We start from the raw sequence: 24,530 nt of genomic DNA, 5'->3' as shown, positions 1-24,530 counted from the left end.
TTGGAGACTCTGTAACTCATGGTTGCTACAGAAGGGTGGGATGCTAAGAGAGGCTCAGTTTCCGGAAGGCTACATCAGATTGTTCCAGAAAGTGGTAACTAACTGTTCCGAAATCCAGGAAGAAAAACAAGCCAAAGGAATATGAGCATGGTCCATTTATTCCACAGATTATTTTTCTGCCAGGAACTATCCTAGAACTGTGGCTTCTATCAGACTACTGAGGGGCTAGGATACTAGCATGGCCCTGCTGATGGCATTTTGTTCCAACTAGAAGAGAAATAGTCTACGTAATGGGTGTAATGCATAAGCTGTCTCCATAGAGGGGAAAGATGGTAAGCAGCAGGGGGAGGAGGAGGAGATGGAGAAGGAGGGTGGTGGTGGTCAAAGCACAGTTGTTTCAAATCAAATGATGCTGAATGTATTTTTCAACTTCTAAGTTCCCTTTCCTTTGTTCCAATTTTTGTTCTTGCTTATTGATCAGTACTTTGCATTTACCTCCAAAAGAGGTTTGAAATAGCTTTCAAAAAAACAAAACAAAAACATACAAAAGAAAATAGATAAGGAAAACAGAATGAAAAGAAAATCAGAGGAGCAAAATAAAGCTGGGAAAAAATTACGAGCATAAGAGTATATGCCAAAACCACAGCTAGAAGATGCATATCTGGCTCTGATTTGGCCTTTACTTGATTTACAGTGACAGAAAGAATTGTCTGTTTTGTAGTGTACTGAAAACAAGCCTTACTGACAATGCTGGTGTAGACAGGCTTGATGAACAAATTCAAAATGCGAGGTTGGCTATGCTGGCAAACTAACACCAGAGCTCTGGCCAGAGGGGAAGGGCAGAGTAAGGAAGAGGGGTAAAGAGCAGGTCATAATATCCCCCATATGATCAGCTTGGACTTTTAGCAGTGACAGGAATGTCACATCTTGCCTCTCTTCTTCAGAATTCCCACTTTGGTCATCCCTACCCCCACTCCAGGGCTTTAGGAAGAAGCAAGCAATGATAGAGGCTGCCTGGCTTTAGACGGTCATAGTAACTTAGTAAGCCTGGGAAGTAACACTGTTCTGGCAGAAACACTTGGCTCATAAACAATCTGCCCCATCCCAACTGCTACAGCTGTCCACCTCATAAAAGACTCACTGAGAATTTGATAAGAATGGATGAAAAGCTCTGAATAGAAGATATAACAAATTCAGCTTCTGGTCACCATTTTTAAGCTATCAGAATAGCAAAGATCCACAAGTTTAGTAATCCACTGCTAACAAGAGAATAAATAAACAAGCACTCACAGGGTCTTTGAATCAGTACAGGACCTTGAAAAGGATTTTAAAACAGGTGTCAAAATTTTAAACGCACACACCAGCAATTCACCTGTAGGAATGCATCCTGTAGAGAGCCTGTGGAAATATATTCTACAGCCTTATACCCAACAAATGCTCAAGAATATTAGTGCGAGGAGAGTCATAGCAATACCAATCACCAAAGACTAGACACAACTTGATATTCCTTTATTTTACTTCAATAAAATACAGTCCCTTTATGCAACCGAGTATGAAGACTCCAAGGGAATGAAGTACATCTGTGATTGATATTATGGAACCATATATACTGTTAGGTGAAAAAAAAAAGCATGGTGTTAGAAAGGACGGAAGGGTGGAAGGAGGAAGAGGGGAATTAAGGAAGGAAGGAGTACGTATGTAATTACTGCTGAGAAGATACACAAACACTGTTAGTAGTGGTTGCCTAAGGAGAAAAGGGAGCGTTTCAGCTGGGAAGAAAAGTGTCCATTTCAATACATGGCCTTTTGTCCTGTTTGAACTTATCATTGTTTTTCATCTAAAAAAAAGCGGATTCATTTTTTTAAAAGCCCATCAAGGATTCTTCCTCAGAATAAGGCTAAATTGGGTTCTTTTTTAACAGATCTATTGCTCATTTTCCTCCTCTTACATAATGGCAGCTAATTAAAAACAATCCCTTGTGTTGGTGTAAGTACACATATTCTAATAAACTTCATTTACAAAGGACAGCTCCACTTGGCTCCCTCTGACACCTCAAACTTAAAATGTTTCAAACTGAATTCTTTTGTTATTTAACTTTCTATTAATCCAAGTGTTTAACTGATACACTCAGGACATTATAAAATAACAGCTCATTTTACATTATAATGTTATACTTCCAAAATCACTAAAACAGATTATGTTCAAATACTATTTGCAGTTGAGAACCTGATTATAGTGGTTTTGCCAAGTTGCGTATCAAGCCATCTCGGCTCTTTTCACCTTTCAGGGACTCCTATGAGGATTTAAGAAAGGCAGAGTCTCCAAACTGCACATACCCACAAATACATTTACTTTTGATTCAACAGAACTGGGAGAATGGGAGGGTAGGGGTTCAGTCTCCCACAAATCCCCTACATGGGTGTCAGGTTAATACATGTTGGTACTTTATGAGAAATAAGATGTAAGGGAGAGCCAGACTTACCCAGAGAAAAGCGAGACGTCCAGCAAGGGTGACTCTCAGTCTCAAGTGTGTGTATATAAACTCCTCTGAAGAATTTAACTAAACTGGAAATTAGCAGGTCTTACTCCCAGTAATAAACTCAGTAATAAGTAGGGCCTAATAACCTGCTTTTTAACAAACAGCCCTGTCAGTTCTGAAGCTGGTGGAGCCAGCTTGAGGAGCACTGCCTGGAAGGTACTCCCTCTCCTGAGGAGCCTCCGGTGTTGCACACATGGTCTCCGACAACACTCTGAAGGCTACCGCATGGATTTCGGAAGGAAAAAAACAGACCTTCTATTTCCCTTTATTTTTCAATTCATTCTCTTAAAACTTGTTTTGTGTGCATGTATTGTTTAAAAAATCACACTGACATAATGAAACATACACATAATTTATAAGAAAATAAACAAGGTACTGGGGATGAAGACTCATTTTTTTTTTTTTAAAACTGATGGAGTACAAAATCAAAGTACTTACTTCAAAGCGCACTGTACTAAATAACTTGAATTTTCCTCATCCTGTTCAGTTGCTTTAAATCCTAAATGGGAGTAACTCAGAAGTTCCCGAAGCTTCTATGTAATGCCGCCTACCAAATTCTGTGGTCATGGACTCCCCTTACAGTCTTTCACTTCTGCCTTAGCCCCTAGGGTAACCCTGGAGAGGGAGGATTTATCCATGAGATATCTTCCAGATACTCCGAATGGAAAATCATGTTATTTCCCACGGAAACAATGCTATTTAAGGTGGTTAGATTTTAAACTACTACGTGTTAACACATGTGTGTGTGTGTATTTGTTTTTGTGACTCATTTTAGAGACCTTAGTTTTAGAATATCACATCTACAGGGATGCTTGCTTAAATTCTAGATAATCTACTTAAAAACCAAACAAATAAAATCACTTAGAGAATACAACCTGCTAAGCAACACATTGCTTGCATCTGACCCAGTTCCAAACCATGATATACTTGTAAAACCTTTAGGATTAAAAGAAAAATGTCTCTTAAAATTGATTTTCTATAGAAAACAGGGAGAATGCTAACTTTAACTGCTCCTTAATGAATGGGGAAGATGTGAACAGATAAAAGGAAGATGTTCCAATTTTAGAATCTGTTTTCATGTAACTTTTCATGTAACTCTCTGCATAGTCTGTTCCAAACAAATACCTTGTATGTTACTTATAGCTTTATTCTATCTTCAGGGGTATTTCTGACAGTTCTACCCACCATACAAAGCATGTGCTCATGCTTTTGAATTCACACAATCGGAGAAAAACAAGTACAGCTGACTCATTAGCAACCTAGGATTGAGGGGTGCCATCCCCTCAGAAAATCTACGTATAACTTCTGATTCCCACCCAAATTTAACTTCTGTTGACCAGAAGCCTTACTGAAAACATAAATAGCTAATGCACACATTTGTATATTATATACTGTGTTCTTACAACAAAGTAAGCTAGAATAAATATTACTAAGAAAAACATTAGGAAAATACATTTATAGTACTGCATTTATTGAAAAAAATCTGCACAAAAGTGGACCCGTGCAGTTCAAGCCCATGCTGTTCAAGGGTCAACTGTAATAAGATAAAATTGCTAAATGAAATTTTAATGTGTTCTAAAACCCAAAAGTCCTGGCTCTGTTATATACTATCCAAGATTTAAAGCAAATCATTTAGCCTAAGTCTCAACTTTCTCTTCTAAAAAATGAGGATAATAAAGTATATATGTTCTATTTATTCCCAGGATTATTGTGTTAAAGAAATAAATATGCAGAAGTTTCTGGGAAGATATTTAAACATATGCTTCTCTACCATGTTATATAACTATCAAAAATATAAATTATGTGCACTTCAGAATCAATTAAAAAAATAAATGGGCAACAAAAAATTAGGTACACTGCCAACTTTCAGTCTAGAGTTGCTATTACTTAGTCAGAAAACTAAGCTGCTATTCAATGAACTTGGATATGCTCATATTCCTCCTTGGGGTTTCAATACTGAATGAGAATCTCCTATGGGACTTGGAAAAAACAAACAAACAAAAAAAAAACAAAAAACCCCAGATATTCTAACCCTAAACCTAATGGATCTGAATCTCCAGTGGGGGAGATCTGAAAGTGCCTGGTTTTCACTAGTTCCACAGGGGCTTCTGATAAATAAGAACCACTTAATCCCACTCACCTTTTTCTGAAACAAAATTCTTGATAATTACTATAGTTGAGCATTTTATAAAGGGCATCACCAAAGTAAAAAAAAAAAAAAAAAAACACCACAATTTTTGCTATTTCCTTGAAGTAATATAAACAATTAAGAATTGATAGTTGCCCTAAAAACTAAATTTAATCACACATCAGCCTCCTTAGTTAACAGCTCCCTCTACTGGATAAACCAGTGAGTGCTGTGAAGTGTATAAGCTATTTTCTTCAATCTAGATAAAAGAACTTCCTAAAAGTAGCTATGCCTATTTTACACAGTAAAACATTCCTGAAAAACTATTACAGCTGATTTTTGTTCTTTCCTATAATCATTTAAAATGTGCAGAGTGAAAAAAACAAAATACCCAGTGTGCTCTGTTTCAACTTGACAAAATGACCATGCATGCTCAACAATGTTGCCTCTTGAAAAGTCACAGAAACGGCAATTTTAAAAATACAAAAGGAATTAAATTCATAAAGGCACAAAGAACACAAAGGGCAATAGAATCAGCAGATGGCTGATTCTGAAGAACTTCTCTAAGACTAAAGGCCGACATGATCTTGCTAGCATATGGACCACACCTCAGAGCATGCAAAGGAGAAAGCCAAACCAGAGAGGAGATCTCTTATGCCACAGCGGAACTCTGCTCCTTTCTTCCCTCATGGGTAGCAATGCATGGTACAAAGGGCAGAAAATGAGGTGGTTTCAGAGCTTTGAATGAGACAGAACAACATTCACCTAAGAGACATTTCAGATGAATGAATGAATAAGTGAATGAAGCAGAGATAAACAGAAAAAACCTTGAGAGACTCTTTCAATTTGAGCCCAGCAAATATCCAGCAAGATGAACAAAACAACACATGCCACCTAAGCACCCCTTTGTGAAATTTCAGAATCCCAGGCATACATGAAAAATCTCAGAAGTTTCCAGATGGAGTGAAACAGATCACCTGCAAAAGCAGAACATCAGACTTCTTACGTAAAATAATAAATACTATGTTCTCTCACTATTTATTACTTACGTACTCACATGAAAAAGTTTTTCTGTCTTTGGAAAAACTGCAACGATATCATACAGCCGGACCCTTGAAGATGTTGCTCTCTAGCAGTACAAAAAGAATATTATTGTATAATAATCAAGAGTGTACACATGGAATTCTGACTTGTAGTCTAGCTACGTTTATTTTAATCACGTAGTATTTCTTACATGCCATTTCTGCTTTGCTTTGTATACGAGGTTTTAGACCCCACCCATCACCCTCCTTCCCACATTGTAACCCTTTAACTGCATACCAAATTGTGCTTGTGATATAAAAATCAAACTGGATAGCTGGTGCTCTTACACATGAGTGAAGAAGGTTACCAGATATTTCTGAGCACCTACTGTGTGCAGGGCACTGGGGATATGAACTCATTCAAGGCATGTCTGGGCTCTCAGTGGAACTTACCATTTTTTTATGAGACAAGAAATACACACACTAAACATGATACAATTAGGCTCACAATAATAATACTGTTAAATATAAATTAAAATGCTAGATGTGCAAGAAAACAGGAATAGGAAGGGATAGATCAGTTAAACAGTTATTGCTTAAAAATGAAAATCTCAAACTTAACACCATATGTGTATGTCTCTGAAGAGGTTGGAAAACTATGCAGCTGAGCCCTGAACATGGGTTCACACTACACAGGTCCACCCATACATTCTTTTTTTTTTTTTTTTTAATAAATCTAGTACAGTACTGTAAATGTTATTACTGTTACTATAATGTTGCTGTTATGTTATTAGTAAGGCTTCTGGTTGGCAGTAGGATGCCATTAGTAGTGAAGTTCTGGGGGAGTCAAAATTTATACATGTATATTTAACTATGTGGGGTAGGAGTAATGGGGGTCTGTGCCCTCATCCTTGGCATTGTTCAAGGCTCAACTGTATGTTCAAATACGGTTTCTGAATGACAGGATAATATGTGATATTTCTTCTTTGCCTGTTTGTACCTTTAAAGCTTTTACCTCTGATTTTGTAGAAAGAAAAGGCATTCTAAAAATCAGAGCAGGAAAGGGAGGGGTGAAGAGAAGCAGAAGCAGGCACGAAGGGCTGCTGGGCAGACATGCTGACACAGGGCAGACCCCATGTCTTAGAAAAGTTAGGACCTAGGATTCTGTGCCCTCTGCTTGCCCACTCCCAATTGAAAAGGGACAAAAAGGGGTTACCAGAATGCTCATGATAACAAGAGAGAAGGAACATCTTTGTGATCCATCAAGTCAACTCCCTTTAGGTCTACTTGGGCCCAGAGAATCAGAACTTGGCTTTCAACTTTTGTTTTTAAGCAATGTTAATCATTATAAAAGAGGCCAGCCCTTCCTTGATGACTCTTGTTCTATGGCAGAGGAGTCCACTCCAGCTCAAGATAAAACTGCTCACATTTTCAGGATGTCTTTCTCTCTCCTTCATTAGATCCTTCCCATCAGCAGGCATACTCCTCTCTCCCAGCTACTAAAACCCAGAGATAGCAGGTTCTTGTCTGCCAACCTCCCTGTGCCTTCTGTTCCCCTATGGAGTCAACTTTGCAAGCGAAGTCAGCATCACACACTGTCTGCATTTCCTCCCATCTCTATCACTTCCATGGAGGTGGTTTTTTGCTAAGGCAACCAATGACTTCTTGTCAATATTCCAAGACATGTCTGAGCCCCTCTCTTGCTGGACTATTCGGGCTCGAAGATGCTGCTGACCTTTCCTCACATTTCCCTTCTCACTTTGCCCATTGTCTTCATATTTCTCACAGTCCCGCCTCAGTCTCCAGTTCTAGCTCCCCTTCTCTACTCCACCATTAAATGCTGAAGTTCCTCAGGACTCTGTCCGAGAACTTCTTCACAGGTCCACACGTGAACCAGGGATTCTCATCCATTTCCATGACTTCATTTACTCTCTACAGAGCGACCGCTTCCAAATCAGTATCTTTAATCAGATCCCTCTTCTGAGGGTCACGTCCCTTTTTCCAACTACCCATTTTACAAACGCCACTGGAATCCTTACAATAACCCATCATGTCCCTAACACAATGCCTTCAAATCTGCTTCTCTTTTCATGTCCTTTCTCAGGAAAAGGTACCACCATCTACTAGCGGGCTGATCAGGCAGTGCTGGGAGCCACCACATTACACCCAATCAACCATGGAATCCTGTCAATCCTCAGCCCCTGCTAAGCCTCTTAAATCCCCTCAACCCCTCTGATCCAGTCTCTATAATGGAAACATCATAATTTCACTCCCTCATTTAAAACTTTCAAAAGCTTCCAACTGCTTACTCAGATTAGCTCCCTAACCTCATCCCAGGTTAGCCAGCTCACAAGGGTGAGCCCTACTGGTGTTGTTTCATTTCCTAGAAAACGCCATGTTTTCTTGGGGCCCAGAACCTGTGCCTAATCCATCCTGTCTGTGGGAACACTCTCTCATGCGCGCAGCACCTACATAACACTTACTGATTCTTCTGGTCCCAGGTGGAACATCACCTTCCTCAGAGTATCTTTTATTTACTACCTCCAACTCTTCAAATATTCCTCACATTCTTAATTATCTGTTTGGTGCTTGTCTTGTCAATTAAACTATAACCTTCCTAAGTTCAACAATCCTGTCTGTCTTATTCACAGCAATATCTCTGGCACCCACTGTATGTCTGGTTCATGTGAGTTCAATGAAGAACAGTTGTCAAAGGATTTGTTAACTGTGGTACCCCTCTATCTGTGACAAGAGTAGAAGGACTGTTATGTTATATGAATTCTGAGGATAAGGAGAGTAGGCAGGTATCCTAACCGGGGGCAGGGGATTCAGGGATTCAGAAGGTGGTGAGGTTCAGGCTGCCTCGGTGGCTCAGTGGGTTAAACATCTGCCTTCAGCTCAAGTCATGATCCCAGGGTCCTGGGATCGACCCCCATATTGGGCTTCCTGCTCTGTGGGGAGCCTGCTTCTCCATCTCCCTCTGCCTGCTGCTCCCCATGCTTGTGTTCCCTCTGTCAAGTAAATAAATAAAACCTTAAAAAAAAAAAAAGAGTAGGAAGTGAGGTTCAACATGAACCAGTATAACTTAAAAGGCCAAAAAGAAGAAAAATTAACTTACCAAAACATTACAGTGAGATGGATCTGAAACGATAATCGTCAATCTAGTTAAAACTTTGATGGGTCTTGATTTTCCCTATAATCAAAAACATTCTATCAAAAAAAGTTCAAATGCCAATGAGTGACTTTCCTCTTTACCAGTGGGAAGTAGTCATTAAAAGATACCAGCAATAAAAGATAGTGACGATCAGTAAAAGCTAGTCTTCAATACCAAGGAATTTATAATATAATTAGTAAAATAAAGATGTACATGTGTTAAACTACATAAAGAGATTAAAGGTTATAGGACTTCAGGAAAAAAGATAATCAAAGAAGTACTGAATTCATAGTAAGTGAATACTTCAGGGAAGAGCTGAGTTTTGTGGAAAAGTAAGACTGGCAGAGGAAGGAACAGTGCCCGTTAGAAAACCCTACATAAAATTGGGCATATTTGAATAGTATTATAGTTCTTAAACAACAGAAGACCCACCTGTACAATTGGCAAAGTTGTAAAGAGTTCAGAAACAGCTACTGGTTTTTCAATTTCCTATAAAAAACAATAAACAGTCACCCTAGATCATACATGTTAAAGAAATGAAGCATAATGGAAAACTTATAGGGGGTTTTCAGAAAAGTTAATTTCTGGTATAGAGAAACACTTAAGTTTAAAAAAAAAGTAAAAGGAAGAAAGCTGGAAATCAGAGAAGTGGTTGAAACATCAATGGAGAGGAGAGATGAAAAACAGTTTTTAGACTGAAAAAATCTAAAAGGTACAGTTGTTGGGCCTGACGAGAAATATACGCATTTACATGCACGTGTAAGAGCGGAATTAATAATGAGTCCATGTCAGTAAAATAAAAAGGAGTAATACTGGGATTACAATTCAGTCAATGACAACGTACTTTTAAAAATTACTTAAAGTTGTTTAATTAACATCACTTCAACTTTAAGAATCTTTCTACCATGCCCTAATACTTCACAAAAACTTTGCACTGACTCAACTGTTAACATGTAAAATAAGATAGTACACAAGAGGGTGCATTTAAGAAATATGCTCATCTGTAGCTTCCATATTACCAATATAAACAAAGACAATTGTAAATGCTGGTTATTAACTTCAGAAATTGTTTTTTACCTGTTTCTTTTCCTTGAATTCAACAACATGATTGATGGCAACAACTGAATAGCCAACTGAAAAGAAAAATCGAACATTCTTGTTAAATGGGACAACCTTTTCCCTGTATGCACAGGCTAGACTCAATTCATGTCAAGATTAGGGGTCAGTAGGAACAGTGGTTGTGGATATGGGCTCTGGTGTCAGACCACCTGCCTTCAAATCTATGGGTTACCACTTACAAGTTACTTAACTTCAAGCTTCAGGTCTTCAACTATCAAATGGTGTTAACAGAACTTAACCTCACACAACTGTCATGAGAAAACAAGATAATAAGCACAGGATGATTGAGAGCAGTGTGTGGCACAGAGACAGGGCTCTGTTTGACTTCTGTGATGTATTATTAGCACGATACTTTTTTTTCTCACTCATTTCTTTTGCTTTTGACCCTCTCTACTTCCCTCAGAGGCCCTTTTCCTAGGAAAAAATGGAGTAATCACTCCTTCACACCACTGCTCACCTCCTCTTTCCAGCTGCCCACCATCAGTAGATTGGGAACTCTCTGGAGGCCAGGGCCCTGCTGTATCAGCTCAACACAGCATTTTTCTGGACATTCGGACTACCGAAAATATGTCTGGATCATGACTCCTATTTTTAAGTTACTTAAATACCAATGGGGACGACAGGATACTAGTATTAAGAGATCATGCATATTAATACCAGAAGAATGGCTCTCTCTCTCTCTCTCTCATCTGTTTGATTTCCTTCTTTCCTTCCTCTCCCTTAAATTGTTAATGAGCATCCATTATTCGACAGGCTCCAGAGAAACTTCCTCATTTTTAAACTTCTCTATCCTCGCACTTTACAGTGGAGTGTTGAGAAGACAACACTCATGATTAACTACAACCATTAAAAAGGATCTCTCAGGGCTCTGGCTTCCCTTGGATTCAAATATGCCTAACATTCTTGCATTCTGGCCATGCTGCCCCCCTCCCACCCGCCTAGTACGTCTTCCCTCCTCCCCCTACCTCCTCCTCTTCTTAATATTGTTCCCACAATGTCACCCTCACGTCCCTCCCCCGTTTTCTTTGAATTTCCACAGCTTTACCCGCCTGTGCTCAATTCCCCGAAATGCTCTGATAGTGCCGTGAGGGGGAAAGGGGTGATACCAAAAGCAGTGGCGTAGGTGACTTGTACACTCGGAAGCCCAGGCTTCTGCAATCCCTCAGCTGTGGGGTTCTCTGCACGTCTCCCATCCTCTCAGAGCCTCAGTTTTTTCAACTGGCAGGCAAGAAGGAGCTGGACCGGGTAATAACTCCCAGGTGCCTTCGAGTTTCCCGCGCCCGGGATCAGAGCAACACCGCGGCGGCATCAGCTACCAGGGACATCCCAGAGATCTCAGGAGACCTGGACGAGGACAGGCCCTCGAGTCCCTCTTGAACTTGGCCCGATGGTCTGGGAAACAGCGAGAGTGGGCAGGCACCGCGGCCCGCAAAGCCGGGGAGACTCACGGTGAGCGGCGTTCTCCACCAGCCCGCGAAGCGCCTTTTGGTCGGAACCCGCTCGCAGGTCCAAATCTGCGAACACCGCCATGCTGAAGTCACGTGACCGTCGCGCGTCCGTCTGCGCAGCCGCAGGGCTCGCCCCCTCTGGCATGCTGGGAATTGTAGTTTACCTGCGCCGCCCGCCCCTCTCTCCACTTAGATAAGTATTCGCTTTAAAGTTCGAAGGCACTTGCCTCGCCTAGAGTAGCAGCAAAAGTTAGTGTGTTGAAAGCCACGGCCTCACTTCAGCCCTTCGTTGCCGCCTTCTGAATGAGAATGTTTGGTTTCCCTCGGAGGCGTTCTCATCTCCCACCATTCGTCCAGAAAATACTGTGGAAAGTGATTCGTTCGCGAACCGGACACTTTTGCCAAGAGCTGGAAGGGCTTTTGAAACAGTCCTAAGAAACCCTTGTCCCTCCGCCTTCTGAAGTCCATTCTGTTCTTTGAAACGGGCTGATCCGGAAGACGTAGAACTGAGCAGAAGACCTCAGGTCTAGGGTCTCTCGGTCCAGTCAGAACGGGCGGTCCCCGGCGCGCGGCTCCGTCTTGCGGTCCCCGTCTGCGGCCACGAGATGGCAGGGCTCTCTCTCGGTCGAGCGGGGAGCCCAGGACTGGGTTAGCCAGACAGGTTCGACAGGGGAGATGCAAAATTGAAATCTGTCCGTTTTCCAGCTGAGAAGTGAACAAAGTGGTACATATCCCACACACATTGGATGTTTCCACATTTTGGGACTTCATTTTAATGAGCTCTCGAAGATTGATAAATTATCCGACAACGTAAAATTGTGGAACTACAGTTTACATCGGGGCTTCTCAAACTGGACCGGGAGTCTCACCTCTACCGTATCCTCCGGTCCCCTCCCCCGCCTCGAGTTCGGAGACGCCGTACGTGGTCTCCTGTGCGTTACCGGTGAGCAGGGGCTCTGGCCGCGTTACCGGTGAGCAGGGGCTCTGGCCGCATAAAACTGGTTTGACAACAACCGGATCGACCTCTACTCCGCGAAATAAGAAGAGCCCACTGACTGGGGGCTTAAATTTCCCGACAATAACAAAGTGCTGTAAACGTTTCTAAACAGTTTCAATTTCTGTACTTAAAACAAACAGTACCTAGATAGTCTCTGGTCTATGGGCCACACCGTCATGATTGGTCCTTCTATAAATGCTTTCTTTCCTGATTTCGGAAGGCAATTTTAAGAGGGTTCTGTTCCATGTGAAAGCATGCAATTCTCCTTTTGGTTAAATTTAATAAAGAAGAAATATTTTGCCTTCTTCCAGTACTTGATATTTCTTAAGTGAGAACAATTTTTTTTTTTTTTTTTACTTCTGTAAATAGAACAAGGTCATGCAAAGCAAACTCTGCTTTTCATGGGGAAACCTAGGGCTAATTTTGCAAGATCATACAGGCATCTTCACCTATGACCACAGTTCTAGAATGATCAGAAATAGGACCAAGGTGTGGTGAAGGTGAATAAAATAACTGATTTTTGATGTCAGCATTAGACGAAAGAGGGCTTCTCTCTTTGAAAGTCATTGTGCTTTTCTTGTGAACTGTACATTTAGACTTCTTTTCCCATTTTCACCCCCAGGCCTAGATGAGGAGGAAACGAAAGGGGGAGAAAAAAAATGAATAGAGAAAAGTCACTGAACACTTTATTGAGGGCCAGCTAATTGGTGAGTACTTACTTGGATATCTTATTTAATTTTCAAAGCAACCGTGAGTTAAGTACTGGCTTTTTGTTTTTGTTTAGCAACATCTGCATTTTACATCTGAGAAACATATGGCTCAAGTAATAGGGATAGATCTATATATACATCCAGGCAGTTTGGCTCAGTTTTCCCTTCCTGTATTGTCTCCTGGACAAAATAAGCAGTGGAGAGAGTTTGGTGGTTGGGAAAGGAGGAGGGAGGGATAGGATGGGATGGTGATAGGGGAGAAGAACAAGGAAGAAGGGTCAGAAGTTGGCCTGCAAGGGAAGCTGAGGCAGCAAGGATCTGGAGTTTGAAGGACACCCTGAAAATATCTGCCTGGAAAATAATAGTACTGCATAATTACTCTGTGTACTTTGTGTCCATTATCTGGTTTATCCATTTTTGTATCCACGTTGTATTCATTATCTGAATAATCATCACAACCAGCCAATGAAGGAGATACTGTTATTCCTATTATATCTGAGGTCAGAGAAGATGGATGGCTCTTTAGTCATTTCCTCTTCCTTGGGGAGTTTAGAAAGGGTGCCTTTTGGTATCCAAAGCAACCCTTAAGCCCTTCTTGTTCTCCCCAAAGGCCTATCTTTCTTGAGCTTGTTCCCAAAAGTCAGTGTGTGTTCAGCTAATCTTTGGCCTTATCCTCTTTTCACTTGGTTCTCCTTTCGTAAATGAGTGCTCCTGTGGGCCCCTGTCCTCTGGCAGCTTATGGTTGAGGTGGGGGGCAAGGCAAGAAAGCAGTATTATAACACCATTTGCACAGGTGTGTCAGGTACATCTGGCAGAGTCTTCTGTCCCAGATTGGGGGGGGGGGGTTGGGGGGATTTGGAGGAGATAAAGGATGTTTTCCTGGAGGAGGGAATGCTTGATTTAAATTTTGATGGATGGAATTAAAAAGTAACAAGATGCAGAAGTCTGGGGTTTATCCACAATGGGCACAAAGTAGATAGTGCTCAGTCAAAATTTGCAGATTTAATCAATGAACCCATGAGCTCTTGTTCACCTTCATACCCACATCATCACAACTGTAGCTGTTGGATCGTATTCATTTATTTAAACACACGGCCAGAAGTTCACTGAACTGTGTGTATGGTATGCTGGCATGATACACCAGCAACCCCCAAAGCACCCCCTCTTTGATTCCCAATGATGGAGCACTTAAAGGAGCCCTTGTGCAGATTGGAAAATGGCACCCTTCCTCTAGGCAGACTTGTATTTGCCCCCATTTGCCACAGAGCTGGTGAAGCCAAAAAGTGTGTCTATCATATGAGTGATTGGCTCAGGGGATTATGGAGGCTGACAAGTCCCCAGATCTGCAGATCTAGCCCTCTGGAGACTCAGGAGAGCTGATGTAGCTTCCATTCTGAAGGCCAGCAAGCTCAAGCCCCAGAAAAGGCTGATCTTTCAGCTTGAGTCCAGTGACAGAAAAAAACACAAAACAAAACCCCCCAAACACTGTCCCAGCTTGAAGGCAGTCAGGGGGGAGGAATCCTTCCTTACTTAAAGAAGGATCAGACCTTTTGTTCTATTCAGGCCTCCAACTAGGGATGAAGCCCCCCCTCCCCATATTAGGGAGGTTAATTCTGCTTTACTCAGCCAACTGATTCAAATGCTAATCTCATTCAGGAAAACAAACAAGCAAACAATGTTTGATCAAATATCTGGGTACTCTGTGGACTGGTCAAGTTGATAGATAAAATTACTCATCACCATGATGCTGCCTTGGAATTAGAGCATATTAAGTGAAAACAAAAATTGCTCAGGCAACTACAACTTCTTAACTGAAGGCAAGCTTACAAAAAATGTTTATTGAAAGCAAAAGAAAGAACAGATCCTAAACAGAAATTAGCGTTTACAAACATGGTAACTATAAATGCTATTGCTCAGGATGTTGGAAATACAGCTTGGAACTTGCGGAATAAATTGACCTTTAAAAATCAAGTTATTTTGGGGCATTTTCTATTGCAGTTGATAATCAAGTAGATATATAAAAGCTATTTGTGTTGTTGAAATTTCGATATGACTAAATATCATCTGGAAAAGTTACTCCCAAAAGGCACATCATTAGGAAGTGGCTTTTTTTTGCGTGTATGGAGAAGAATTTTGAAAATATTAAAGTAGATTTGTCAGAACTGGTAACCATGACTACAGATGGGATTCCTGCAGGGGTCATTTTTAACATCAGACTTATGGATCATAAGCACAATGTGACAAGATTTTGTCAAGACACAGAGTCTTAGTCAATTTATTGTACCATTGACTAGAAACCATTTTGAGCTCTAAACTTAAACACTATACAAAAATAATAGTCGTAGTAGTTAACCACGCAGTTCATGCTCCAAATAGCTGTAAATGGATATAGTGGTTGTTGAAAACATCTTGAATTGCAGAAAGAGCTTTCCTTGCTAATGTTATCAAGGAAAATATGTTTACCTTGGCTTATCAGGGAAGACTGGGTCAGATATAGTCTTTTTGGTTGATGGTATATCGCCTTTAAATATTCTGATATCCCCCATCTCCCTTTAAAAGAAAAATTCACATCAGGGCGCCTGGGTGGCTCAGTGGGTTAAAGCCTCTGCCTTTGGCCCAGGTCATGATCCCAGGGTCCTGGGATCAAGCCCCGCATCAGGCTCTTAAAAAAAAAAAAAAAAAAATTCACATAAACTGATTTGTTCATAGATAGCAAAATTGTGTCTTTGGGAAACTCATCTGGCTAGGGATAACCCAGGTCGTTTTCTGCACAGAAACTGGTTTCCAGCTATGAAAATTATGGTCTAACCTCATACTTAGCATCAAAACTATGATCCAAAAAAGGTACTCTGATTTAAGTATTTAAACGTTATGATAATACTGCTTAACTTGTCCTTTCCGATTTATGTCATTACTGTGAATGAAAATTACACAAGGAAGTTTTGCTCTTTAAGGACCTACATAATAGCCTCAATCTTGCATCTTAGCCTGGAAAACATAAAATACATATATCATACTTTACAGAAAATATCTCATGAACCATTCTTTAAAACAATGTTCCACAACAGTATTGTTGCCCTCTCTTCCACCTTCCAGCCAACCCTGGGTGGGGGGCACTTGAAAATTTATGTGAGTATTTTTTTAGACTTATTGTTGTCACAATAATTGAGAGGTGAGATGGCTGATACTAGCTTTGGCAAGAAGTGCCCAGGGATGCTAACAATCCTGCAATGTGTGAGAAAATCTTGTAGAATGAACACTCGCTCCTTGTCCGGCATGGGTAAAGCTTGTTTATCTTTTTTTCTTTCTTTCTTTCTTTCTTTTTTTTAATCTAGAACCTAAACAGGTTTTATATATAAATGCACAGCAATTTCTTTTAAAAAAATTTTTTTTATATGCACAGAAGTTTCCAGGAATGTAACTATTGAGTAAACAGAGGGAGGCCTGTGCTTTGCTTTGCTTGGAATTATGAGTTGGTTAGAACTGCAAGAAAACTAGAAGAGTTGTTCCTCATTTCAAATATCATGTCATTGCAATAATAGTGCTGCTGTTATTTGGGTTGACAATACAGCACCCCTGCATCACTCTGCATTTGTAGCCCTCACGTTTATGGTGACACACACATATGCAATTACCTTTATCGACATACATATATGTATATCATCTTAAAAATAAAATCTAATACATGTTAAAAAAGCAAGTATATATATTTAGCCTTTACTTACAAATAGTACATGTAAATTAGAAATACTGACAATTTTCAGTTAGTTAATTTAAGTCTAAATTTAGTGGGGCTCAGTGGGTTAAGGGTCTGCCTTCAGCTCAGGTCATGATTCCAGGGTCCTGGGATTGAGCCCCATGTCAAGGTCCCTGCTCAGCCAGGAGTCTGCTTCTCCCTCTTCCTCTCCCTCTGCTTGTGCTCTCTCTCTCTCAAATAAATAAATTCTTTAAAAAAATAAATCTAATTTAAACTATTAGAATCTAAACATATTTATTTAAAAATATCCCCCATATTTATGGAACCCTGTCCTCTTTCTAGCAGCCTAACTGAAATGTTAGCTCTGTGAATTCTTTGGTTTCCCCAGTCAGGTCCAATGCCTCTTTCCTGTGGACTTAACCTTAGCTCATACCTATTTGCACATTGTACTCCAACTTGTATTATTAGACTCAGTAAACATTGGCTCAATCAATGAGGAAATGCTGCTTTTATCAGTTTTTCTTTACATTTCTCTAAATTGAAGAATTTAATTTTTCTTTTAATTCGTCCTTCAGGTTCAGAGATCGAAAGCCAACATTACTGAATTTGTTCCCTGATAAAAGCTCTCCATGGCAGTTTTTCTTTGTGGAATTTATACTGAGGAACAGATTTCCCACTAGGCGGCGCGCACGTACCACTTATATTTCAAAAACAGTCCTAGTATGGAAAAAAATGAGTAATTTAAAAATAAGCGTTCTTGGATCTATCTGTTCTTTGATTTTCTATTTATCTTTTCTTATGACAATTTTTAAAGGTTACATTTATTTTGTAAAGAGAATGGAAGTTTTCTAAATGGAAGGAACCAAAGAAAAAAAAGTACATTTTTTGTCGTCATCCTTGGGAGCTAATACAAACAAAGGTAGCATAATTAAAGGATGTATATTCTAAAAGAAAACCAAACTCACAATTCACTTTTAAGCTGAGGAATTCTTTTATACCATGAATGACACTTGGTTATAGGCATACATATAACATACATACATACACTCAGTTCATTTGACAAATGTTTATTGAACACCTAACACGTGGAAGAAATAAGAAAATATCCTTGTCTTTGGGGAGTTCACAGTTTAATGGGAGGATAGTCAGGTATATATAAAGCATATGTGGGAGCACATGGGTGGCTCAGGGGGTTAAGCCTCTGTCTTTGGCTCAAGTCATGATCTCAGGGTCCATGGATGGAGCCCCACATGGGGCTCTCTGCTCAGCAGAGAGCCTGCTTCTGGTCCCCCCCCCCCCCTCTGCTTACTTGTGATCTCTCTGTCAAATAAATAAATAAGATCTAAAGCATATTGCACTGGTAGATGCTAGAATAAAGATAGGGGAAAAAATGCTTCAGGAATCTAGAAAGGATAAAACTAGCTATGGTAAAAGGGGTCACAGAGAGAGGGGTATTCCTGGTTCCAGCTTAGCTAGCTGCTCTTATCCCAAACTGAGCCTCCCCAATGTCTGTTGACAGATTTCATTGTCATGAGGATGAGTGTTCTGAATTCTGTCCCTGTGCTACTGCCCCACAGCCCAACTGGTAGTCATAGGGTAGGGTAGTATTTGGTAATTGGGATCAAGGGAAACCCCAGTGAATATTTTAGTTGAGTGAGGCAATGGGGTATTAAATTGAGGAACTGAAAAACTTTGGAAAAGTAAGAGTAACTCTGTAGGAAGTCAGCAGCATTGGACATTGGAAATTACTGGAATCCCAGTCAGCATGACATTAGTATGCTTAACTGACCGGTGAGTCGCCAGTGGGTCCTATGACTTAGAAAGCTTTATTTTACTTGTGTTTCTTTCTTTTTTTTTTTTTTAATTTTATTTATTTATTTGAAAGACGGAGATCACAAGTAGGCAGAGAGGCAGGCAGAGAGAGAGAGAGAGGGAAGCAGGCTTCCTGCGGAGCAGGGAGCCCGATGCGGGGCTCGATCCCAGGACCCTGAGATCATGACCCGAGCCAAAGGCAGCAGCCCAAACCACTGAGCCACCCAGGCGCCCCTTACTTGTGTTTCTTAAAGTAAATCTAGATTGCCAGAATATGCTGGTTTTAGGGGAAAAAACTCTCTTTAAGTTTATGTCCTATGGATGGGTATGTGTGTGTCTGCATAGATATGATTAAGCATATGCTTTGGATGAGCTATGAGTACCTAGGGGGAGAAAGAGCTTATAAAAAGACGATAATTCCTGTTGTAGAACTCGGCGGCTCTTTTCTACTACCCCAGAGCAGTTTTGAGAGAGGAAGATTACCAGTTGGAAGCATCAGAAAGCTGTAGTCTCAAGTACCCTCACTGACAATTTTATGAGACCGTTGTTATAGGAAATGAGAGTCTAAACAAGGTTTCATACTTCTTAAAGCAGCAGAGTTATTTTTTAAATGAAAGAAATAAAAGGGATGAAAACGAACAACACGATTTGATTTAAATGCCAACACTTCTCTTATTCTCTCCAGTGTAACTGCCAAAGAGTAGGTGGGCTGGGGGAGGGTGAAGGAAGCAACACCTTGGTATGGATTTTAAACACTAGGAAATCAAGGACAAAACAAATATCAAATTTAGGTGAGTGTTTAGGGATTTTGTGGATTTTTAAAGCTCTACCTTTAGCTTTTCATTACAAGAAAATTATGGAAATGTATACATGAGATTTTTAGCGTTTTTATGGCGAGAGGATTATTTGTTAGTCAAGGTTAGAGAGAAACAAAGAATTCCAGGTAGTTCTGTCAGGATCTCGAAATAATGATAGATGAAATTTAAACTCAACATAAGCAAGGTAATGTTGCAGAAGCTGAGATTTTCAATAACTATGTTTATGCATTGTGACAGCTTATAAATTAAAAACCTAGCAACTCTAAGGAAATATACCCAGCCATCACCCAGGATAATGTAATAGAGGTGACGGCTCTATAAAAAGGGGAGTTTGGACCTGATGCTGTATAGAAAATGGAAGAGGAAGTCAATTTGAAAGTAGTACTTTACTGATTATCTGGCATCCTACAATGAAAAAATGAAGGCTAAAAACATCAGAAGGTGTTATGAAATAAGTAGGCCTGATAAGAGCTGGTAGGAGTATAGGCGGCAAATTATATTAACTGTAGATTCAAATAATACAACTATTGCTTTTAAATTCTTCGTATAATTCATTAGTGTGGGCTATTGTTTATGAGAGCCAAGACAATGTAATGTAAGTTGGCCTGATTACTCAGGGGGAAAAAGAGGAAAGTCAAGATAAGTTAAAATGAGGGGCGCCTGGGTGTCTCAGTGGGTTAAAGCCTCTGCCTTCAGCTCAGGTCATGATCTCAGGGTCTAGGGATCGAGCCCCGCATCAGGCTCTCTGCTCAGCGGGGAGCCTGCTTCCTCCTCTCTCTCTGCCTGCCTCTCTGCCTACTTGTGATCTCTGTCTGTCAAATAAATAAATAAATAATCTTAATTTTTAAAAAAAGATAAGTTAAAATGATTAAAGAGTTAAAATAAGAAAAGTCAAACGTAGCTTGTGAAATTACCACCTTAGAGAATTTTCAAGAGTCCTTGAGACAATTCTAAACTCAAAACCGGAGAATTAAACCAAGTCGTATAAGATCTTGGTTCAGTCATTAACGGTTTCTCAACCTCTGTTCCCCTGTCTTGAAAGGTAAACAAATGGTTTCTTCGATGCCTTCCAGCACCAAACTAGTTTTCTTTTGTCTGAAATTATGTTTAATACTACCATAAGATTGAAGACATTTCCTCATCCATATTCTTAACTACTAAATGATATTGCTTTGTGGCATATGTAGCTTTCACTCTTCCTCTGACTCAATGTATTGATCTGCTTATCTCAGTGAGAGAGACCTTGAAATGGTCATAAATAGTGACCATTAGCCCACCATGTGGGTATTTTTTTTTTTTTTTACTTAAAAATATTCTGTTTTTAAGTGTAGAGAGAAGAATATGGACATACTAATCACATAAACCTCGGTTTGAAACCTAACTGTGCCTTTCCAGCTGCAGTAGCAACTGTGTTTCCTTATCTGGAAAAATAGGGCTAATACCCACCTTGAAGAATGAGAGTATTATTCAGCTCTCAGATCAATACATTTTGAGGTTTGTGTTCCCTTTCTTCCTATTTATAATCTGCTAGGGCCATCTAGAAAAGAAAACAGATTTGATTATTTTTAGAGTCTTTAAAGAAATCATTGCTGGTTTACAATAAAACCTTTATACAAAATGGAGTGAAGTAAGTGTCAAATAGTAAAAATCAGCCACTCTGACAGGCTTTGAATATCAAGGGGGTTTTAGGCAATAGGCACTAAGTCAACATACACCTCCAGGGTTCTTTTGCAGAACACCATAACCGGTCATTTCTTCGCTTATGGGCAAGATTTCCAGAATACCATGGGAAAAATTAACCCTTATTTCAGTATATTAGGCTTCGAAGTCGGAATAGAAAAGCTCCCCGGATCTATTTGCAGAGCCCGAAAGGCCTGTTTCTAGACGCTGGAGGGTTAGTCACAATGGGTTTAAGCCCCGTGGTGGTCTCTTCCCCAGAGCCCCCAGCTCCTCCTGAAGGCAGCCCACCCTCTCCCTGCTTTCTTCTGAGCTCCCACCCCCACCCCAGTCGGCTGCTTCTCCTTTTCCATCTTCGCTTTCTCCCAGAAGTGGTCAAAATGGGAAACGGAAGTATCTATTTGTTGCTTGGTGTGGTGCTCGAAAAGGTTTTTTAATTAAGAAAAAAAAAAAAAATCCTCTTGAGGTTCTTCATTTTGCAGTGAGTCCGAGCGTCCGCCGGTCCCCTTGTCCTCCCCCATCCAAGTGTCGTTCATTCTGTGAGGAGGCTCGAGTCTGTCGGAGGGGGTCTGCGCCTCCAGCCGCACAGAGGGATCTGGGAGCAAACCGGCTCCGGATCCCGAGAGGCGCGGGGAGCACCGCCCCCCGCCCGGCGGGGAGGTGCGGGAGAGGCGGCGGCCCGGCCCAGCCGGGGAAGCCCGTCCCGGGAGCCGGAGGGGCGCGGGCAGCGGCGGCGGCGGCAGCGGGGACGCGGCGCCGCTGCCGCAGGGGAGCGGCGGCGGCGGGCGCGAGGGGCGGGGCGCACTCCGCAACTTCTGCCGCTGCCTGCCGGGCGCGCTCGGCCGAGGCGCGCGGCGGCTGCGGGCTGCGGGGCGGCCAGCCGAGCGGCGCCCGCAGGCCCGTGAGCCGCGCGTCGCGGGCGTCGGTCTGTGTCGGGGGCGCCTCCCGCGGGGAGTCTCGGCGCGGCCGTGCTCCCGCGTGGTCCGCAGCGGCTGGGGCCCCGGGACGTGCGGGGCCGCGGGGCCGAGCCGAGGCGCCCCCCAGCGGCCGGCGCGGGTCCCATGGCTGGGCCGGGCGGAGCGGAACCGGCGAGGTGAAGCCCCCGGGCCGGAGGCCGGAGCGCGTGGCGGGGGCGCCGGCTCCATGGGCAGCAGCGCACAGCGGCACGATGATGGACGTTAACAGCAGCGGCCGCCCGGACCTCTACGGGCACCTCCGCTCTTTGCTCCTGCCGGAGGTGGGGCGCGGGCTGCCGGACCTGAGCCCCGACGGCGCCGGCCCGGTCTCGGGCTCCTGGGCGCCGCACCTGCTGCGCGGGGTCCCAGAGGTGACGGCCAGCCCGGTGCCCACCTGGGACGCGCCGCCGGACAATGCCTCCGGCTGCGGGGAGCAGATCAACTATGGCAGAGCCGAGAAAGTTGTGATCGGCTCCATCCTGACGCTCATCACGCTGCTGACGATCGCAGGCAACTGCCTGGTGGTGATCTCGGTGTGCTTCGTCAAGAAGCTCCGCCAGCCCTCCAACTACCTGATCGTGTCCCTGGCGCTGGCCGACCTCTCGGTGGCCGTGGCGGTCATGCCCTTCGTCAGCGTCACCGACCTCATCGGGGGCAAGTGGATCTTTGGCCACTTCTTCTGCAACGTCTTCATCGCCATGGACGTCATGTGCTGCACGGCCTCGATCATGACCTTATGCGTGATCAGCATCGACAGGTAAGGGCCGGGCCGCCCCGTCCTGGGTCCGGCTGGGTATGTGCTGACCGCTCCACCGCTAGCGCCCGCCTTTCTTGGGAGGATAAGCCAGACTCCTAGGCGGGATGAAGGGCTGCGCCGAAAACATCAACCCCCACACATCAACCCTACACCAACCGAGCAACTTCAGTTAGAGCAGAGCCTATATGCACCTTGAAAAGAAGAGCCCGAAATGTTTTAGTAAGGGTTTTAAGACCAAAGTTTAAGATTTTAAACATTAGCAGTTCCAGCAGGGGGTCCCTGGGCTTGGTTTTTAGAAGGAAAGGATCTGATCCTTTCTGAGCTTGATAAACCCTTGCTGTGAGTCTGAAAGTGTCATTTCTTACTTTAAGAAATCAGTCGTTGAAAAGGCTCCTTGCTTCCAGATTGTGGGAGCTCCTCCCCAGGCCAGTGAGGGGACTGAGGAGGGTTCCAGAATTGGGGTTCTACATATCTGAACCCCTATCATTGCTGATTTCAAATCTCATTCTCCTGGAAGTCTGATTTTAGCGTTTGGCAACGCTGTCTGTATCCTGCAGCCTTGCTGACTGGAGCCTTACTCCCTGTCTGAATGGTTGGTTCTAGTCTTTCATCACATCCCTTGAGAATCTTCTCTTACGAACTCCCCAGTGGAGTAATTGCAACAGAGGCTGACCATCTGTCAGAGATATTGAGGGGAAAATTTCGGTAAAATTCTTGGGTGACAGATTGGGCTAGGAGACCCTGAGGTTTCTTCAGACTCTAGGACTACAAGATGCTGCAATGGAGCTAGTCTTTGGTCCCCGAAACACAGTGCAACTGACAACTTGAAGGATGGTCCTGATGTCCTTTGGCCACCTAATAACTCTGTTTCTCTTGAAAGTGAAATATTAAACCTTAGTGTTCACCCACGTAATTCTTCTGGTGTTTTAAAACCCGCACAGGACTGGTATCCTGTTGTGTTTAATGATACAGAGAAACGATTGCTTATTTTCTTTGTGGACCTATGGAACCTTTAAATGTATAAATCCTTCAGCATAGAAGAAATAATTGATGCTTCCACACTTAAAATGACAGTGCCTCAAAGGATAGTGTAGCAGGAAGCTGAGATTTTCTTCCTTTTCCTCCCTGTAAACACTGCTCTTTGTGGTTTGTTGATGTTTAACATGTTGTCCTATTTTACTGCTTGACCAGGGTTTATAATTACTGAATAAAGGGAATGATAGGAAAGGGGATATTTTCAAGGAAAAAAAAATATATTGTAGCTGCATATAAAGATCTAGGTTATTTTTAAAGAATTGATCCTGCCATTTCATATATCATGTCAGGTTGGAGCCTCTGAGAGCAAACAAGGAATTATTTTTAAGAGTAGTGCACGAATGGCATATACGAGAATATTAGCTCCAAACTTGACAGCTGAAGTTCTGAATTACTGTAGTGAAGAATGACAAAAACATATGCACTCACAGTCTGGCTGTGGCAACAGGAAATATGAGCGTGCACTCAATATACATAGTGAGTATATAAATGAATTGTAAGCATAAAAATTGAACTGCTAAGCCAACCAAATCGGCACTTCTTGCATGAATGGAGTCCTTTTAAATGGAACTTGGTGTAGTACAACACATGCCAATTTATGGTGCAAGAAATGCATTTATAATTTTTCTTCCTTTCATAATTGATTAGTGATATGTAAACA

General features: G+C 42.1%; 2 protein-coding genes across 10 annotated transcripts in view; one reads left to right on the top strand and one right to left on the bottom strand.

Annotated features, from left to right (window-relative positions):
- RPP30 (ribonuclease P/MRP subunit p30) overlaps window positions 1-11,546 on the bottom strand; it is a 30,127-nt gene extending 18,581 nt beyond the window's left edge. For all 5 annotated transcript variants that reach the window (XM_082721920.1, XM_082721923.1, XM_082721921.1 and 2 more), the window contains exons 1-5: window positions 11,411-11,546; window positions 9,921-9,976; window positions 9,276-9,332; window positions 8,808-8,882; window positions 5,725-5,796 (exon numbers count right to left, since the gene is read on the bottom strand). In XM_082721920.1, coding sequence (XP_082578046.1) covers window positions 5,725-5,796; window positions 8,808-8,882; window positions 9,276-9,332; window positions 9,921-9,976; window positions 11,411-11,492 — 342 coding nt within the window. In that variant the 5' untranslated portion in view covers window positions 11,493-11,546. The remainder of the gene's footprint in view (window positions 1-5,724; window positions 5,797-8,807; window positions 8,883-9,275; window positions 9,333-9,920; window positions 9,977-11,410) is intronic.
- HTR7 (5-hydroxytryptamine receptor 7) overlaps window positions 1-24,530 on the top strand; it is a gene marked incomplete at its 5' end in the record, with an annotated part of 110,524 nt that overhangs the window by 1,283 nt on the left and 84,711 nt on the right. For 2 of the 5 annotated variants that reach the window (XM_082721912.1, XM_082721913.1), the window contains one exon: window positions 22,290-22,834. In XM_082721912.1, the coding sequence (XP_082578038.1) occupies window positions 22,290-22,834 (545 nt within the window). Of the gene's footprint in view, window positions 1-12,995; window positions 13,115-22,217; window positions 22,835-24,530 lie in introns of those variants that run through there. The other 3 variants (XM_082721914.1, XM_082721915.1, XR_014309247.1) reach the window with 3 other exon arrangements.

This window comes from Mustela nivalis, assembly GCF_964662115.1.
Source record: "Mustela nivalis genome assembly, chromosome: 2".
Lineage (NCBI taxonomy): Eukaryota > Metazoa > Chordata > Mammalia > Carnivora > Mustelidae > Mustela > Mustela nivalis.
The sequence above is the reverse complement of the archived record's forward strand: the minus strand, read 5'-3'. Positions and strand labels throughout refer to the sequence as shown.